General features: G+C 30.5%; 1 protein-coding gene across 1 annotated transcript; it reads right to left on the reverse strand.

The window, feature by feature from the left end:
* Positions 1-8,061: 8,061 nt before the first annotated feature.
* LOC110619852 (cyclin-T1-4) lies at positions 8,062-10,973 on the reverse strand. Its single transcript, XM_021763420.1, has 7 exons — positions 10,804-10,973; positions 9,625-9,716; positions 9,424-9,514; positions 9,030-9,322; positions 8,788-8,927; positions 8,508-8,578; positions 8,062-8,431 (listed from the first exon to the last, which is right to left on the reverse strand). The coding sequence occupies exons 1-7, from the start codon at positions 10,810-10,812 to the stop codon at positions 8,312-8,314; spliced, it is 816 nt and encodes a 271-aa protein (XP_021619112.1). The 5' UTR covers positions 10,813-10,973; the 3' UTR covers positions 8,062-8,311.
* Positions 10,974-20,898: the final 9,925 nt, after the last annotated feature.

Consider the following 20,898-nt stretch of genomic DNA (forward strand, 5'->3'; position numbering starts at 1 on the left):
CACCATCTTACCAACTCCAATTTTTGATGCATTTCTTATTCAATAATTGGAAGGCACACCTTTAAATCAGCATGAAAATGGAACTTTCTCCTTGAAATATTAACCTTTTGCTTCTCATGTACTATTTGATGCATTTTTCATCTAATTAGTTAGTTTTTTTAGGATAAGTAAGATGATTTGTTTAAAATTATAAGATTTAAGTAATGGATTTTAATTCATTGATATTAAAATCACTTTTAAAATTAAAAAATCTTAAATTCAAATATTAAACAGAATCAATTGTATTGAAAAAGATATTATAATTTTTACGTCACGTCTTAAATTTCAATTCAAATAAAATATATCTCAACAATAATAAAAATATTTAAAATTTTTTTGGACATTCTCACCTTCGCTTAATATATATATATATATATATTTGATTATTGTAATACTATATTATAAATAAAACTTTATAATATCTTACCAAGAGAGTCATTTGATTTTGAATGATTCTATCTCAAATTAGCTCTCTTCATTTACTCATTTGCTACCAAGTTTGATCTGAAAACTCTAAATATCAAATCGCCAGAAGAACTTAATTAAAAAAATAATTTATTTTAAAAAGGGTTAATTAGGATATAAGCTTGAATTAATAGAGTTTAATTTCCTTTATACATAACATGATAGATGCATAAATCCACCGCATGCTAATTAATTTCTAGAGACAATTATTATTTAGTCTCTATAATATAAAAAAATTTACTAATTAATCATTCATTTTGAAAAATACATTATAACACCATTGACGCTTTAAAAAATCTACTAGTCAATCTTTTCATTAAATTTTTCATTAAATATTTTACTATTTAATCACTATAATTTTAAAAAATCTATTAATTAATTTTTAGATTTTTTAAAAAATTTTATAATTAGTTGCTCCATATCAGAAACATTTAAAAAAATTTTTTATAATATTTAATTAATAAATTTTTTAAAATGTCATGAATATTTTAATATATTTTTTAAAATTAAATAACTAATTAATGAATTTCTATTCGTTATAAAGATAAAATAATATATATATTTTTTAATTTTTAGGTATTATTTGATAAACAGTGAGTAGTTGAGCATTGTGCAATTGGAAATTGTGCCATTATCTTCAACTATTCAAGCATATGGACCTAATTAAACCTACATTTCCTTAGGTAATTAGGTATAATTTTTATATATTGAGCCGAGCTACCATTGATTTTAATTTTATAGCCATTATAGATAAAAAAGACATAAAATCCCAAATAGAATAGTCACAATCTTATTTTAATTTAAGATTTATGAAATCGAAATCAGATTGTAAAGTTTTTTTAAATATTTAAAGCTGAATTTAATATGAATTTTGATCAAATTAATAGTTATTATTTTTATCTTGAAATTTAATTTTAATTCAAAATTTAATTTAAACCAGGCGTACATCCGAATCTAAGGGTACAAAATTGTGTTCAAACGTGAAAATAAGTAGTCGAAAGTGTCTCTTTCTTAGACTACATAGGCTCTATAAAGGACACAAAAATTTCCAAAAGACTGAAATTTTTTTAAAAAATTTTTTCTAATAAATAAATTAAAGGAAAACACTAGACACGATTTTAATTCCCTAGTCCTTCTCAAAGGAATTGGATGCTCCTTGTCTGGGGTCCCATTATTCCTCTCTTCTTTTCTTTTCTTTCTGTAAGATAATATATAACTCAATTTAATCAGTATGTGTTGCCTATGGACCCACATACTGTTCGAAATTTTGGCACTTAGAATTGTTATATTATTAGAATTAATTGTCACATTATTAGAATTGTCTCAATGATAATAGCTTAAACTTTTAAGCTGGTCAAGATTATCGATTTAAATCCAATGAAGAAGGCCGTTAGCTAAATGGGTCAAGATTCTGCTCAAATTCCTTAAGATTATGAATTTAAATCCAATGAAGAAGACGGTTAGCTAAATGGGTCAAGATTCTGCTCAAATTCCTTTAAATTATGCATCGCACTTGAATTGTTATGTTGTTGTAATTGCACTTCCGTTAATAGATTAAGCTTTTGATATAGGTTTTGTTCAGCATCAATTTTACAAGTAACGTTTAATGTTTTGATCGAGTTAAAACACCATTAAATTATAACGTTTAATGTTTTGATTGAGTTAAAACAATCATAATGGTTGAGAGATGAATTATAAAAAAATATTTTTTTATAATATTTGATTATCTACGATCGGAACAATTATTTGTTATTGATTGAATAGAGGCATAGTATTAAGTGCTTAATCCGATAATTTGGATTATTAAACTAAGTTCATTGAATATTTGTGTGTGATTATGATAAAGAGTTGAATATATTGGAGCGACCAGAGTCGTTATAAAATTTGAAACGAAAATTTCATCGTTTAAAAGATTAATTTTATATTTTGATTATTTTATAAATTTTTTTTTATAATTTTCAATATTAAAATTTTTCTATCTATTTTGATACACTTTTTAATTTTTCCAAAATTTTAATAAAAATTTTCAGTTTTTAACTCTCGTTTTTATTATTTCGTTTTAATCAAATATTATTGGTTAAAACTTCTAAAGGAATTTAATCAGTCCTATATCTAGTCTAATTTAATTAAATATTTATTTAATTAGTTATTAAATATAACCAATAAAAACAACATAGCATATAGATTTTATCCAATTTGGCCATGTTGATTTACAAATTTACTCTCAGTTTTTCTCTTTTCACTTGAGTGCTTCGATTGTTCTTTTGTTATTTCATTCACATAAGCATTTTATCATGAAATAAATCCCTTGTTTGCCTCAGTCCTTCGTTCCAAACGATAACATTTAGAGCTCGCATGCTCTCTATCCTTTACCATCTTTGTGCTTCGACCAAAATCTAATCGAGGAGTTTGTCGCTCTTTCTGAGAGAGAGAGGCGGCTATGCATCATCTTGGTGCTCAACTAGCTGTGCTTGAAGCTCAATTTCCATTTATTAATGGAATACATATAAGGATTTATCAAATCAGTTAAAAAACACCTAACTTCATTTGATTAGAAAAAGCATAACTAAATTCAACTGGTTTTAATTTTAAAATTGTTCTTAAAAATTAAAATTATAAAATTTAAATTTAAATTTGAATCAAAACTAACTCATTCCATAAACGAATTCGTGAAAAAAGAATATTAAAACTCTCACAAAAAGCACGGATCGAAATTAACTCATTCCATAAACAAATTTATGAAAAAAGAATGTTAAAACTCTCACAAAAACTATGTTACCCTTATTTCAAACTAATTTAAAATTCAATATAAAATAAAATAAAAAATTATTGATAGAAGATTAGGACAAGTAAACTATAAAATTCTAGAGAAACTCCTATCTCTCTAAAATTCACCCTTAAATTTATATTTATCTTTTCTTTTTCTCTCGTTCTACTTTACCTTTTACTTTAAAATATTTTCTTTAGGTCACTATTGATGAGTTTCTATAACTCATAGGTGGCTCTTCTATATTTTCTTACTTTTTGCAATTTCTCATATTTTCTTTAAATAAATATCAGATTTGTTTTTAACAAATCTGATCTCTCTTTAATACTGGATTCTTCTCTCTCTATTTTTTGAGATTATTCCTCACTTCTTTGATATTTCTTTACTTTTAGTTAAAAACCTATTAATTATTGATTATTGATTATTTTTTATTAGAGACTTAAAATTTATAAGTATATCTAATGATTTTCATCAATATAACGACTCGTTTCTCTATTGGTATAGAGAAGTTTTCAATTTCTTATACTTGTATTTTGTTATAATTATTATTTTTGGATAATAAAGAAGAGTTCTGAGAAAATTGTGATATTTTTTAGAATGAAATTAGCAAATTTTCTATTTAGAAAAAAAAAAAGAAAAGAAAAGGCAGTAGCAGTCAAAGTTGATGAAGCTATATTCTCCAACAAATATCCTAAATTTATGGCGGTTAATTTGCAGCTTTGAGTAGTTGGTCTAAAAAATCAAAAGCACATAAATTAGAAATCCAGAGAATATCTTCCTGAGTTGAAACACAATCTACATAGAATCTTCTCCACCATTATTTTGCATTTGACCATAACTTTGCCTTTGTCTCCCATCCATTTCTATTAATCAAACCCACAAGTTTTATGATTTTGTGGGAGCAAGTTCATGCCCATGGAATTGGGAACCCCACCCACCTAAAAATTCACATAAAGATTTTCAATAACTAATATATTCTAGACTTTTAGGACTTGTCCTTCTCGTTTAATCCAATTTATTTTCTAATTTCTTGCATCCATAGTTCTATCTTTCTTATACAAGAGAATGACATTGTTCTATTTTAAATAAGAGAATCGTTAAAAATAAATAAATTAAATTTTTACAAAACCTTTTATCGGAAGCAAAAGAGATAAAATCACGATATTATACAGATTTGTCACTATATATTTAGTCAATAAAATTTATAATATGATAAGTAATAAAGGAAATTTTTTTATTGTTTTTAATAAATTATTAATGATATCATTAAATTATTTAATTAGTATGATTTTTATGAGTTGGGCTCAAATAATAAATTATAAATATACAATAGTCAGTTTACCTAATAAAATAAGAAACTATTTCTATTTAAAATAATGATAAAAAAAAAGAAAAAGAAAAATAAACAATTTCTATTATCAGTTAGGTCTACTGAAAATTTGCGGCCCAAATCAGGCGGTAAGGCCTGGCCAGAACCAGAGCTCAAGTTTTAAAGAGATACTCAATCGGCATGTAATTATCAAATCAATGTCACTGTTTTAGTTCTTCAAAACCAGGGAACCCTGAAAATCCAAACCCATAAAATCACAAATCTCTTATTTCCCGGCCTGCATTATTCTTTCTGGTCGTGATTTTCCATCTTCTAAGCCAGTATGACATTTCTGGTGATTGCCTTGTAATTATGATACAAGACTATTTAGACTCCATCAGGAGTTGTAACCAATATCGTTTGGTTAAAACGAAATAAGAGAAAAAATAGGCTAAAAAACGAAAAGTCTTATTGAAATTTTTTAAAAATTGGAAAGTGAGTTTCTAATAGCCAAGGGAGGCTATTTATAATAGAAATAAAATAATCCTAATCCTAATAGGAGTCTAAAATCCTAATAGCCAAGGGATGCTATTTACAATAGAAATAAAATCCTAATATGCAAAAATAATCCTAATCCTAATAAGAGTTTAAAATTCTAATAGTCAAAGAAGACTATTTACAATAGAAATAAAATCCTAATATGCAAAAATAATCCTAATCCTAATAGGAGTCTAAAATCCTAATAGCCAAGGGAGGCTATTTACAATAGAAATAAAACCCTAATATAAAAATACCCAAAATATCCAAAAATAATTAAAATATAAAAGTTAGCCCCGGTCCAAGTCTGCCGTAAAATCTAAGACTAGTTGCCCCGTGTCATTCCCTTCCACTTGTAAAGAACTCGTTCTCGAATTGTCATCAGCAGGGTAGTACTGAAATAGATTTGCCACATTAAACGTCTTGGAAATTTTCATTTCATGTGGGAGGTCAAGAACATAGGCATTGTCATTGATTTTCTGAATGATCCGGAATAGACCAATCTTCTTGGCGTCAAGCTTTTTCTGTCCTCCACCACGCTCCTTGCGTAAATACACCATAACTTGGTCACCGACATTGAAGGATTTGAAACGCCTATATTTATCAACTATAACTTTACATTTGTTATCGACTTCTGTAAGGTATTGTTGTACCTGTTTGAAAATATCCACGTGCTGCTTTGCCAAGTTGCTTGCTGTAATACTGTTGTAAGCAAATTCCACCTGGTCTTGGAAGTTTTCACTCTCCTTTGGACTCATCTTGTAATGAGGCAGATTCGGTAATTTTGATCCAGGAATGAGATCAATCTGATGTTGGATATCCCGCGGAGGTGGAAACTTTGATGATTCCTCCACTATCTTAGGAAACTCCTTAAACAGCTCTTCGACGGGTGGTGGTAAAAATGGTGCATCCTCCATTGTACTTTTTTCTCTCACCAATAAAGTCAGTGTGCCCCCAGATTTCTCAACTGCGCCTGATAGCTTCTGTACTCCCGTAGAAACAGCAACAATATGCTTCCCTTCCACCTTAGAATGTTTCGCAGAACCGAAAGGCAAGATAATAATCTTCTTTTGATTCCACGTGAACATGTATGAATTCTCCTTCCCTTTATGCAAAGCATCAACGTCAACCTAGCAAAATTCCACAGCAATCCATATCCACAACATCATAATTAACAGGTTCAGTATAAGATTTACCGATCGAGATAGGCACGCTGCAGATTCTGTTGACCTCAATTGTCGGTCCTTCCTTAATCCATCCGACTTTGTATGGTGAGGGGTGAGACTGTGTAGGCAACTGTAATTTTTCTATCAATTGCTTAGCTATCAAATTCTCACAACTACAGCTATTGATAAGTAGCCTGCAAATTGCCTCTCCTACTCGACACTTGGCCTGGAAAATCTTCCTCCTTTGCGTCTCATCCTCCTGTTTAGTTGAGCATAAGATTTTCTTCACTACATAGGTGACTGCCTTTCCCTTATTGTCGACCACAAGATTAGCGGCCACAGGATTGGCGACTGGTTGGGGGTGTGCGGTGGCGGCGGGTTGGTGGATTCCCTGCTGCAAGGACAATTGTCTGTTCATCTCCCTCAATTCTGCCAAAGATGCCTCAATCGCAGCAAGTCGCGCCTCTTGGTTATCTGCCATGGTCGAACTTCGCTCTGATACCAATCTGATACAGGACTATTTAGACTCCGTCAGGAGTTGTAATCAATATCGTTTGGTTAAGACGAAATAAGAGAAAAGATAGGCTAAAAGACGAAAAGTCTTATTGAAATTTCTTAAAAATTGGAAAGTGAGTTTCTAATAGCCAAGGGAGGCTATTTATAATAGAAATAAAATAATCCTAATCCTAATCGGAGTCTAAAATCCTAATAGCCAAGAGAGGCTATTTACAATAGAAATAAAATCCTAATATGCAAAAATAATCCTAATTCTAATAGGAGTCTAAAATCCTAATAGCCAAGAGAGACTATTTACAATAGAAATAAAATACTAATATGCAAAAATAATCATAATCCTAATACGAGTCTAAAATCCTAATAGCCAAAGGAGGCTATTTACAATAGAAATAAAACCCTAATATAAAAATACCCAAAATATCCAAAAATAATTAAAATATAAAAGTTAGCCCCGGTCCAAATCTGCCGTAAAATCCAAGACTAGTTGTCCCGTGTCAAATTATCAAATCAATAAATAATACCTGTTTTGTGTTTGTAAGTGTGAAGAGTGGAGAGAAGCTGAAGTCTTTGATTGACTGTGGCACGAGTCACAAAACAGTAGAGGACAGATTAATTAAACTGTGTGATCAAAGACCATAATCCAATCACAGCATATTCGATTGATCTGCCAAACATCTGGACAGTTAATGAGGTTTATGTATAAAAAAATATTCAGTTGACATCTACAACGGTTGAAAACTAACCATTAATTATGGTAGTTCCCAAAATTCCTAAATAACTTCATGTATATCAGAGAGAGAGTTTCAGTTCAGTCAAACTCGAAAAAAGATTATAAAAAGAAAAAAACTGCAATAACATGTACTCACGCAACAAATTTGAGTTGGTGAGCTACTTAGTTAGCTGCAGATATTTTCAGACATGCATCTTTCACATCCCAAAAAGGAAAAAGGACTCAAACAAGGTAATCACAAAAACTTTTCCAACTGGTAGAAGAAAAGACGGAAATCTTCTTTGAAAATAAACAACCATAAGTAAATGCTCAAGACAAGTTTCATTTATCAGTGTTAATGGCTACCAATATGCTAACAGATAATTTCATATGTTAATCGAATTTGAATTCTCTTTAATATGAGAAGATTTTATCAAGGAAGAAGGGGAAGAAAAACTACAAAAGGGATGGCAACAAAAATCAGAAGCGAAGGAGAACTTTAATGGACTCCATAATGTGTTAGAAATTAGTAATATCAACAACGAAGATATGGACTAGAGCTAAAACCAAACTTGATAGTCTCAAAATGTCTGTGCTGATCTGAATGGAATACGAGATAATGAAGTAAATGTCTCCATAATATGTAAAAAAAAAAAAAAATGAAAAACTACTAGCATTATCTATAGCGAAATTCGGATATGGACTAGTCAGAAGCTAATATCAGAACTGGGTAATCCCAAAATTTATGTGCTGAAGGGAAAAGGAAGGACAAAAGAAACACAAGGTGGAATTCTAGGACACTGTCAATTTGTCGTACTATGTGATTCCGCCAGCGCTTCAGTTAGCCTCTGAATTTCTTTTTCTGCACCTGCCAACTTCTGGGACAGTTCTTCCGCTCTTCTGTGAAGAATTCTAAAAGTGTGCTGCTTGTCAAATAAACAATATATGAGGAGGCTGGTATTGACATATAGCACAAATTGTTATAATAAATCATCTTACTTTGTCTGATGGCAAGATGAAGCGACTTTGTTGCCTGATCTCTTGACTTTCAAGAAAGGACTCACCAACCTCTACACAAGAAAGTTAGTTGAAGGACCAAGAATATGGAATTGAAAAATACTTACCTAAACCGAGTTTTGCATACCATACTCATCGAGTTATGCATATCAAATTCCATGTATTTATATTATGTATTTATATTATGAATATATGTGGATCTGGTCTAAGTAAAATTGTCCAAAGATATGTGTGAGAGAGAATATGGGAGAGAATGTACTACCTTGTACCATATCCGGATTCAATTCACATTGTTCCCACCAATCATATCTGAAGGGAAGGTCAAACATCGTCCTCCCAGCATAAAGGGCTCCAGCGACCAAGTAGTGGCGAGGAAACACAAGAAATGCCGTGCTGAGAAGCCTTCAAACAAATACTTTAAGGTTTAGCATAAAAGCAAAAACAGAACTAAATACCCTGTAACGCTTCTCAAAGAAAAATTAATTAGCATACAAAAAAACATACCCATCATTTAAAAGTTGATAGCAAAAATGGCGAAGAGCAGGTTGTATGAAGCGGGTGTGGTAATGAAAGAGGTCATGGGGAAGATCAACTTTCATATCATCGTGCTGCAAGAACGAGAAGACCACTCTTTCAACCCACAACATTCTTTCTTTCCATCCATCTGGAGCTACCATTTTTGTGAAGCTTTCACCAGAATGAATAAGAAGAAACGAATAGTTGCAAATTTGATCGATCTGTGCGTCATTAGGAGTATAATTTCTTTTCGCTATCATCATGCAGGCAGTAGCAACTTCCTGCAAATAATAAAGGGAAGAAAGTGAGAGGTGGAGCAATAATAATAATAATAATAAAGCTGTAGCACAAAAAGAATAAACAAAGAATGGAAGAAGCTTACCCGGTGATCATAATAGGGACGTTGACGTGAGAAAAGTCTTTGGCACATCACAGTGGCAGCAGCAGAACAACGGTAGCGATCATAACGATAACTATTTATAAATTACAAAAAGAAAAAAAAAAAAAGGTAATGCTTTCTAAAGAAAAACGACTTCAAAAAAAAAAAACACAAAGAAACTATGAAAGAAAAGTTAGAATTTACAAATTCAGCAGCCTGGATAAAGCGTCAATGAACCAAAACGTGTCCACCCTGAGGTTTGCTTGTCTGTTCCCGTCTATGCCATTATAATGTAGCTGAAATATTATCATTTAGTTAATATATAAAAATTAAACTGAAGCAACTATAAGAAATAGCTCACACATTTTTTTTAATTTTTTTTTAAAGCAAATTGAATTGGTATATAATATAAATCAATAGAAACAAATTAGTCAGCGTAACTATGCACAAATACAACAAGATCAACGAAGCTTGTTACCAGTTGGAGTGATTGACCAAGTGTAGAAAAAGCAAAAAAAGAGAAGAAAAATACATGCTTGAAATAAAATTACTGAACTTAAAAATATGGCGAAATGAGATTCATCGATGCCTTTAGACTTACCCCAAAATAATGATATGGAGAACACGTTTGGCGGACTTAAAAAGATATATGAGTTACAATTCATGGTGGCGATCAATTTGATAACAAAATCAAAGCTTAGAATTTATCCATCAAACGCATCAACTGAAAAGGTTACATTATGTGTATTTTTCCCCCTTTTTCCTTCAATTACTCACCTATACAAGAAAATATCATGAATCAGCAAACCCAACTCCTTTGTAGTTTAGATCAGGAACTGTCATTTAATGAATTATACTAATTTGGTGGGAAAAATTTTTATATTAAAATAGCAATTCACAATAAGAAAAGTCCACATGACATAAGTCTCTCATCTTAAAATACAAAATATATTAATTAATAAATATTCGGAATCAAGAGGGTATAACCAGTAGTAATGCCTGAGGATTAACAAGATTCTCAATAGAATAAATCACCGGAATTAATAATTATAGAATTTCGAAATTAAAACTTCTGCATCGAATTTATTTGGAAACTACTGTAGCGCCGAGACCTACAACTAACTCCTAACAATATCTAACGTCCAAGGTTTTCTATTGCAAAAAACAATTCCGTTTAAGAATTAAAATTCACCAAACACAAGCATCCATATGGAAATGGAAGAAAACTCCATAGTTAGTGTACAAGAATCGATCAAAATAGATAGCAGAAACGAAAGAAATCTCTCTCAGAATGTGAATCGTCTCTCGATAATAACATTTCCTTTCAGGAATTCAAATTTACCAACACAAGTAAACAAAGATTGTAGAATGGATAGGACTGACCTCTGCCATTGAAACTTCTTGGGATCGAAAGAGAAGATAATCTTTTCAATTCCAATTTCGAGAGAGAAATGAAAACTGTTGTCTGGAAATTTATACTTCACATGGATCCGCTCCTGTTATTTATTTTTGAAAAAGAAAAAGAAAATTAAAAATATTATTTGGAAGACTGATGTGAGATGAACAGCAAATAGAAAGAGCGGGAAAATTCGTCTTGGTAGCTTCTTATTATCGAGCACGCGACTAACGGTATCCACGTGTCAAATTTTTAAGCTCAACTAATTTCTTTTTGTTCATCATTTATTTGTTTTAATTTAAAGAAACAACACTATAATTAAAAACTAAATAATATTATTCTTGAATACTAAATAATAGTATTTAAAAAATTGGGAAAATTACTTCTTAGTCCCTCAAATTTAACGTAATTAACACTTCTGTCCCTCTATTTTGGCGACCCAACACTTAAGTCTCTCACTTTCTCTTCCGTCCAAATTCGTAGTCCTTCCGTCCATTTAAACCGTTTGGTCAAAGAGTCAAAAGTGAGAGGTGATAATTTTTTTCAGAAATACCCTTCTTTTAATGTGAAATTCCTTTTTTTTTTTCTCTTTCATGCTTTCCTTGATCCATCCGACTTTGTAGGGTGAGGGGTGAGGCTGTGTAGGCAACTGTAATTTTTCTACCAATTGCTTAGCTATCAGATTCTCACAACTGCAGCTATCTATAATTAGCCTGCAAATTGCCTCTCCTACTCGACACTTTGCCTGGAAAATCTTCCTCCTTTGTGTCTCGTCCTCCTGTTTTGTTGAGCATAAGATCTTCTTCACCACATAGGTGACCTCTCCATCTTCAGAACCAGCAATAGATCCGTCATCGTCATCCACTTCCTCATCAGTTTCAGCCACCTGCTCAACTATATTAACCTGTCGGCGGTCAACATTAACTCCTCTACGTTCTGGACAATTATTTGATCGATGACCAGATTGCCTGCACCGGTAACAGATGTCTCCCGTTGGCTTCTGGTAAGGATTGGTCCTGCCTCCTTTGTCTGTTGTAGTGGTGACTGCCTTGCCCTTACTGTCTCTCCTTTCTTCCATGGTATTCGGAGGGTTGCCAGAATTTACAACCTTAGAAGGCTGCCCGCTGTAGTTGCCTCTATATTGCTGCGTCCCTGTTGAACTAGAGTTTCTGTAATTGAAATTCCGGTTGTACTGCTGCTGTCGTGGCTGCCAATCAACACGCTCTTCTGCCCTTTTTGCCATCTCAATAGCGTCTGCCAGGGTGAAAATCGCAGCTACTCCCATCATACAACGAATTTCGTGATTCAGCCCCCTCTGATAATGAGCAACCTGTTGGGCCTCGTTCTCACAGTTTTCACATCTCGCCTGCAGCCTTAGAAACTCCTCGGTATACTCATCCACCCTTCGGTTCCCTTGTACACAGTCATGATACCGGTTATATAAAACCTGAGCGTGATCGCTAGGCAAGAACCGTTGTTCAAACATCTGCTTCATCAGCACCCAGTTTCGTATGGGCTCCAGCCTCTTCCGATAGCGTTCGTTTTGAATTGAATTCCACCAGGCTGCTGCACCCCCTTTCAACTTATAGGCCACAATTGGAACCTTGCGTTCCTCTTCCACGTTCATAATTTCAAAGAAGCGTTCAACCTCTGCCAGCCAATCAAGAACAGATTCAACATCTAATGAACCAGAAAAGTTTTGAAGGTCTACCTTGATCCTGTAACCTTCCTGATAGTTCTGTTGGGGATTTGCAGGCATAGGATTGACGACCACAGGATTGGCGGCCACAGGAATGGCGGCCACAGGATTGGCGGCCACATGGGGATGTGCGGCGGCGGCGGGTTGGTGGATTCCCTGCTGCAGGGTCAGTTGTCCGATCATCTCCCTCAATTCTGCCAAGGATGCCTCAATCGTAGCAAGTCGCGCCTCTTGGTTATCTGCCATGGTCGAACTTCGCTCTGATACCAATCTGATGTAGGACTATTTAGACTCCGTCAGGAGTTTTAACCAATATCGTTTGGTTAAGACGAAATAAGAGAAAAGAAGGACTATTTAGACTCCGTCAGGAGTTTTAACCAATATCGTTTGGTTAAGACGAAATAGGAGAAAAGATAAGTTGAAAGACTAAAAGTCTTATTGAAATTTCTTAAAAATTGAAAAGTGAAAAGTGCGTTTCTAATAGCCAAGGGAGGCTATTTATAATAGAAATAAAATAATCCTAATCCTAATAGGAGTCTAAAATCCTAATAGCCAAGGGAGGCTATTTACAATAGAAATAAAACTCTAATATGCAAAATAATAAAAATATCCAAAATAATAATTAAAATATAAAAGTTAACCCCGGTCCAACTCTGCCGTAAAATCCAAGGCTAGTTGCCCCGTATCAAGAAGAAGAAGAAGAAGAAGAAGAAGAAGAAGAAGAAGAAGAAGAAGAAGAAGAAGAAGAAGAAGGAGGAGGAGAAAGAAGAAAAAGTTGCAGAAAAGGGTAGGAAGAAGAAGGAGAAGAAGAAGAAGAAGAAGAAGAAGAAGAAGGAGAAAGAAGAAGAAGAAGAAGAAGAAGGAGAAAGAAGAAGAAGAAGAAGAAGAATAAGAAGTTGCAGAAAAGAGGGTAGGAAGAAGAAGAAGAAGAAGAAGAAGAAAGAAGAAGAAGAAGAAGAAGAAGAAGAAGGAGAAAGAAGAAGAAAAGAAGAAGTTGTAGAAAATGGTAGGAAGAAGGAGAAGAAGAAGGAGAAGAAGAAGAAGGGGTATTTGGGTTTGGGTTTAGTGAGGGTTAATTTTGTCAATTCACGTGTCCCAAACGGCTATTTTGGACGGAAGGACTGCGAATTTGGATGGAAGAGAAAGTGAGGGACTTAAGTGTTGGGTCGCCAAAATAGAGGGACAGAAGTGTTAATTACGTTAAACCTGAGGGACTAAAAAGTAATTTTTCCTAAAAAATTTTGTGTTGAAATATTTTTAGTATTTTTTGTGAAAAATATTTTTAAAAATATTTTTATTATTAAATTTTAATTTAAAACTCCATTTTATTTATAGAAAATAACTTGAATTAAAAAATATTTTTAATAAAATAATTTATTTTTATTATTTAATTTTAATTTAAAAAATAAAAGATATTAAAAAATTTTTATATGAAGACATTAATAAGACTAAAAAATAAAATACATTGACAAAGTTACATATAAAGGCGTTGATACGAAACAAATAATTTTTTTTAAAATAAAAAAGTTATTTTTTAAATAATTTAATATTTTTAATTAGGAAATATTTTCTTCATCTATTTTTATTTTTATATTTTATAATTTTTTATTTTTTTCTTTCATTTCCTTATTTCTTATTTATTTTCTTCTTTATCATCTTTTTTATATCTATTTTCTTTTCTCTAATTTAGCAATTTATTTTATTAATAACGTATTCATAATATTTTTTATTAGTAATTATTTTCAGTTGTAATTTTTATAAGCATTTAACTTTTTAATTTTTTTTCTCTAATTTAGCAATTTATTTTATTAATAATATATTCATAATATTTTTTATTAGTAATTATTTCCAGTTTTAATTTTTATAAACATTTAACTTTTTAATTTTTTATTACAAGATATTTATGGTAAAGTTTTGATAATTTAATTTTTAAAAAATATTTTTTAGAGTATTTTTTTATATTTTTAATATTTTACTGATATTTTAATAAAATTATAAAGAAATAAATTCATTACATTTTATATTTAAATTGATATAATAGTTAATAAAAAAATATTATTTAATTTTTTTTTATTTCATTAAATTTTTATATTTTTAAAATATTAATTATTTAGTCTTTTTATTTATTTAAGACGTTAATATATATAAAATTACTAAAATATCCTTATTTTAATTAGTATATATAATTTCAAAATAAAACTACTTAATTCTATAATTTTTATTAATTATTTAATCTTTACAACTAACAAAAATACTAAATAATTTAAAAAATTATTTAATCTAAAATAAAGAAATTAAATAGTCAATTTCACTTGCTTTCCAAATTAATATTATACTGTTAAAATAAATTTTCTTTTTCTAAATGATAAAAAAAATCTTAAAAAATATTAATTCATTAACTTTTGAAAATTCTTTGAACCTCCAATCACTAAATATTAAATGATATAAGAAAAACATAAAGCTTATTTTCTATATTTTTAATGATATATAAAATTTTCCACCTTATTTTTTTATTTTATTATTTTTTTTATTTTTAAAAATTTTATAATTTAAAATTAATATTTACTCTTTCGTTTTTAAAAAAATTTAAAAAATTATCGTTATTGAAAAAAATGAATGACTTATATGAATTAAATTAAAATTTTTAAATGTGATCAAAATTAATGATATTACTGAAAAATGATAAAGAAAAGTAAATAAATATAATTTATAAGTTTATAAGTTAATTTGACATTTATTATTAACTGTTATAATTATATATATTACATAAATATTTTCTAATATATAAATGGTGAATAATTAGTTGTATAATGAAATTGAATGTTAATAGTTGATTAAATATTGTTTGATCATATATATTAATTAATATACTTTTAATAAGATTAACAATAAAATATTATGTTAAATCATCTATAGAAATTCATAGGGATATATATTTTTAATTTCATTAATTTTTATACTATAAATTTTTATTTTTATAAAAATAATTTTTTCCATGATTAATTTTGCTTTTACATTTACTAAAAAAAATATTATTTAATTTTTATATTATAAAAAATTAATTAATTAATTTTTTTAAAAAAAATATATTAAAATATTATAAAAATTAAAAAATCTATTAATTAATTCTCCAGTTAATTTTAGCCATTTTAATATTTAATTTTTATAATTTAAAATATTCATTAATTAATTTCTCAATTTTATAAAAATTCTACTAATTAATTTTTCTTATAATATTTTAAATTTTTGAATAATATTTAATAGTTAAAATTAATGGAGAGATTAATTTGTAAATTTTTTAAAATATTAAAAATATTTTAATATATTTTTTAAAATTAAAAAATTAGTTAATGAATTTTTAAAATTAAAAATTCTGCCAATCGCTGGTATAGGTCTTGTGTCTACACAGCACAGATAGAATTCTCAACCGAAACTGCTTGACACCAAATAAACATTATTTAGCCTCTCAATTCCAAGCAGTGTGCAGTATGGAATATCAACAACGAAGATATGGATTAGAGCTAAACAAGAACTTGATACTCTCAAAATCTATGTGCTGAATGGAACACGAGATAATGAAGTAAATGTCTCCATAATGTGTAAAAAAAAAAACTACTAGTATTATCTATAGCGAAATTCGGATATGGACCAGTCAAAAGCTAATATCAGAACTGGGTGCTCCCAAAATTTATGTGCTGAAGGGAGAAGGACAAAAGAAACACAAGATAGAAGTCTAGGACACTGTCAATTTGTTGTACTATGTGATTCCGCTAACGCTTCATTTAGCCTCTGAATTTCTTTTTTTGCATCTACCAACTTCTGGGACAGTTCTTCCACTGTTGTGTGAAGAGTCATAACAGAGGGCTGCTTGCCAAATAAACAATATATAAGGAGGCTGGTATTGACCTTTAGCACAATTTGTTATAACAAATCATCTTACTTTATATGATGGCAAGACGAAGTAACTTTGTCCCTTGATCCGTTGACTTTCACAAAAGAACTCACCAACAGCTATGCAAGAAAGTTAGTTTAAGGGCCAAGAATATGTGAGAACAAAAGAGAATATGGGAGAGAATGTATTACCTTGTACGTCATCCGGAGTCAATCCATATAGTTCCCACCAATCATCTCTGAAGGGGTAGCCAAACAACTCCTTCGCAGCATAAAGGGCCCCAGCGACCAAGCAGTGGCCAGGAAACACAAGAAATGCCGTGGTGAGAAGCCTTCAAACAAATACTTTAAGGTTTAGCATAAAAGCGAAAAACAGAACTAAATACCCTGTAACGCTTCTCAAAGAAAAATTAATTAGCATACAACAAAATATACCCATCATTTAAAAGTTGATAGCAAGAATGGCGAATATGAGGTTGCATGAAGCGGGTGTGGTAAAAAAAGAGGGCATGGGGAAGATCAACTCCCATCTCATCGGGCTGCAAGAGCAAAAGGACCATTCTTTCAACCCACAACATTTTTTCTTTCCATCCACGTGGAGCTACCATTCTTGTGAAGCTTTCCCCAGAATGAATAAGAAGAAACGAATAGTTGAAAATTTCAGCTTTCTGTGCGTCATTAGGAGTATAATTTCTTTTCGCTATCATCATGCAGGCAGTAGCAACTTCCTGCAAATAATAAAGGGAAGAAAGTGAGAGGTGGAGAAATAAATAAAAAAATAAAAAAAATGAATAAACAAAGAAATGAAGAATGAAAGAATCTTACCCAGTGATCATAATAGGGTTGATGACGTAAGAAAACTCTTTGGCACATCACAGTGGCAGCAGCAGAACAACGGTAGCGATCATAACGATAACTGTTTATAAATTAATAAAAGAAAAAGAAAAGGTAATGCTTGTGTGCTCACGCACAAAGAAGAAAAGAAAAACACAAAGAAAATATGAAAGAAAAGTAAGAAATACAAATTCAGCAGCCTGGATAAAGTGTCAATGAACCAAAACGTGTCCACCCTGAGGATTGCTTGTGTGCTCACGTCTATGCCATTATACTGTAGCTGAAATATTATTATTTAGTTAATATATAAAAAACTGAAGCAACTATACATTTTTACTAATAAATATTCAGAATTAGGAGAGAACCGGTAGTAATGCCTAAGAATTATAACAAGATTCTCAACAGAATAAATCACCGGAATTCATAATTATAGAATTCCCAAATTGAAACTTCTGCATCGAAGTAACTCCTAACAATATTATCTTACTCCAAACAATAAAGAAAACAATTCCGTTTAGGAATTAATCCAGATAAAAGAAACGAACAGAAATTTCTCAAGTCCAAAGGTTTTCTCTTGCTAAAGACAATTCCGTTTAGAAACTAAAATTCACCAAACACAAAGCAACTATATGCAAATGACAGAAAACTTCATAATTTGTGTACAAGAATTGATAAGAAAAATTAAAGCAAACCAGATTGAAGAAACGAAGATCGTAGATTGGATAGGACTAACCCCTGCCATTGAAACTTCTTGGAAGCAAAAGAGAAGATGATATTTTCGATTCCAATTTCGAGAGAGAAATGAAAACTGTTTCTCTGGAAATTTACACTTCATATGGATCCGCTCCCGTTATTTATTTTTGAAAAAAAAAATTAAAAAGATTGTTTGGGTGAATGATGCGAGATGAACAGCAAATAGAAAGAGCGGGAAAATTCGTCTTGGTAGCTTCTTATTCTGGAGCATGTGACTAACGGTATCCACGTGTCAAATTTTTAAGCTCTAACTATTTTCTTTTTGTTCATCGTTTCTTTATTTTAATTTAAAGAAAAACACTAAAATTAAAAGTTTATTAAATATTAAAAGATTAAAATAATTCAAAATATTAGCAGTAATAATTAAAGATATTAAAAAATACAAAATATTAGTAGTAATAATTAAACAAGCCCATAATTTCATGGGGAAGCTCAACATTGACGTGGGGTTGGAGGGATTTGTTTTTCTTTTTTCAAAGATAAAGGTTATCTATTAGGATAAACTATAATTTAGTCCCTCTAATTTAGTGAAATATAACTTTTCATCCATTTATTTTAAAAAATCATCAATTTAATCACTGTAATTTTTAAAAATTATGCAATTGATCTCTCTCATTAGATTTTCAGTTAAGTCACTGTTAATTTTAATTAAAAGACTAAAATACATATTCTCTAACCCACTCCATCGGCAACAATGACAGCAATGAGTGTTTTTCAATTGTTACTTTGAATCCCTACATCATCGACTTCAAATTTTCTCGGAAAACTTTCATCATTCCTGCAAAGGTAACTATTCCAACCAAAGTGTCATCATCTTCAATAACCCACACATAATTCACACGATGAGAAAGTGCCTGAATCATTGCTGCCACCAACGAGCTCCATGGAAAACACACAATTGCATCAGTATTCATCATCACTCTTGATGAATGCCTAGCTAATCTCGCACTCTTTGTCTGAGGAAGAGGATGACAAAATTACTGATTCTTCTTCCAGCAACTCCACAGCTTCGCGTAAATTCCTTTCTTCCAGTCTTTCCTTAACCAACTGTATCAGATCATCTGGCGGCACGCCAGAGTCTATGTAAGCCATAAAATCCCCAGTAGAAAGTTTAGCAATTGCAACAGCTACTGATTTCATTGCAAGAGTTCAGTGTGTATGGTGAGATCTCACCCATCAACTTTCCGTTTATGTCAAGAACATCAACAGATGTTTGCTTGACAAGGGATCAATCATCCAACCCTCAAACGAATCGTCTGTCACGCTTTGATGATCCACCTACCAGAAAAATTGAAGGATCCGTACTTGAGAATCCGCTGCGGTTGCGGCGGCGTTGGCGACGAAGAACGCTGCCGGAGATTCAAATATCTAGTTTTATCGAATAGAGATGAGTTAATGGGTGAGAAAATATATATTTTAATCTTTTAACTAAGGTTAACGGTGATTTAACTGAAAATCTAAGGAGAGAGACCAATTGCATAATTTTTAAAAATCACATTGATTAAATTGACGATTTTTTAAAATAGAGGAACGAAAGATTATATTTTACTAAATTAAAGGGATTAAATTACAGTTTATTTATCTATGAGAAAGATCCACCAGGACCCTTTGTCAATAAAATTTGATTAAAAAACTTCAGAGCTCACGTGGAAACACCGATGACTGAGAACACGGTTGGGAAGACATTTTCACTACTGACAAAATTATACTTTTCTCCTTTCTTTTTTTAAATTAGATAATTTTTTTTTTTTTCAAATGCCAAATCCAACCCCAGAGAGGCCAAGCACACTGATCCAAAACAATCCAACTTGAGTTCCACCATGGCCACCGGAAGAGAGCTCAAAGTAGTGCTAATCTTAAGGAAAAAGAACTAAAACAGAGGTGTTAAAGAACCAAAATGTTTCCGCTCTCAAAGATGCTTGTGTTTTCTCGTCTATGGCGTATATCTCGATGCACCAAGAATTTTGATAAATTATGACAATTAAAATCATCATTGAATATTTTAATTTCATCGCTTTTTCTAATTAACTATTTTTATTATAACAATTGTCATTCTAATAGCATAATAAAATATATTATATAATAAATATTATTATCCTCATCAAAAAAATCTCTTTTATATTAAAAAATTTAATTATTAAAAAATTTTATATTTTGTGACATATAAATAGTCATAATTTATATTTAATTTTTATCATTTAAATATTTATTTTGTCACTAAATTATTACGATTTGTCACTTTGTTATTAAATAAATAATTATTTTATAACGAAAAAAAAAGTTATCATAATAATTTATATATATTTAATGATTCACTTTGTCACTAAATATTATTTATTTATTAACAATAATAAAAAAAATAATTTTAGTGACAATAAAAGTATTATAATATTAATTTAAAATTCGTCATTTAAACTTTCATTATGTCACTACAACCTTTACTCGTAATAATGTATTATTCACCACAAAAATTTATTACATCATGAAAAAAAAATCAAGAATATAATAAAATTAAAGCATTATAAAGTTTACGACCAGTATTAACCATTGTAGTAGGATGTCCTTCTCTGTCTTTAATCTCTTGTGAAATGCCCTGATACTTCTCTTTCATAAGAAAAAAAAGTAATCAAACAAGGCAATCACAAAAACATTTCCAACTGGTAGAAGAAAAGAGAGAAATGTTCTTTGAATTGGAATTTCTCTTTAATATGAGAAGATTTTATCGAGGAAGATGGGGAAAAAACTACAGAAGGGATGGCAATAAAAATCAGAAGCGAAGGAGAACTCTAATGGACTGAATGTCAACATGACGTGTAAGAAATTAGTAATATCAACAACGAAGATATGGACTAATGTCAAACCGAACTTGATACTCTCAAAATTTATGTGCTGATGGAACACGAGA

Source organism: Manihot esculenta, chromosome 7 (assembly GCF_001659605.2).
Source record: "Manihot esculenta cultivar AM560-2 chromosome 7, M.esculenta_v8, whole genome shotgun sequence".
Taxonomy (NCBI): Eukaryota; Viridiplantae; Streptophyta; class Magnoliopsida; order Malpighiales; family Euphorbiaceae; genus Manihot; species Manihot esculenta.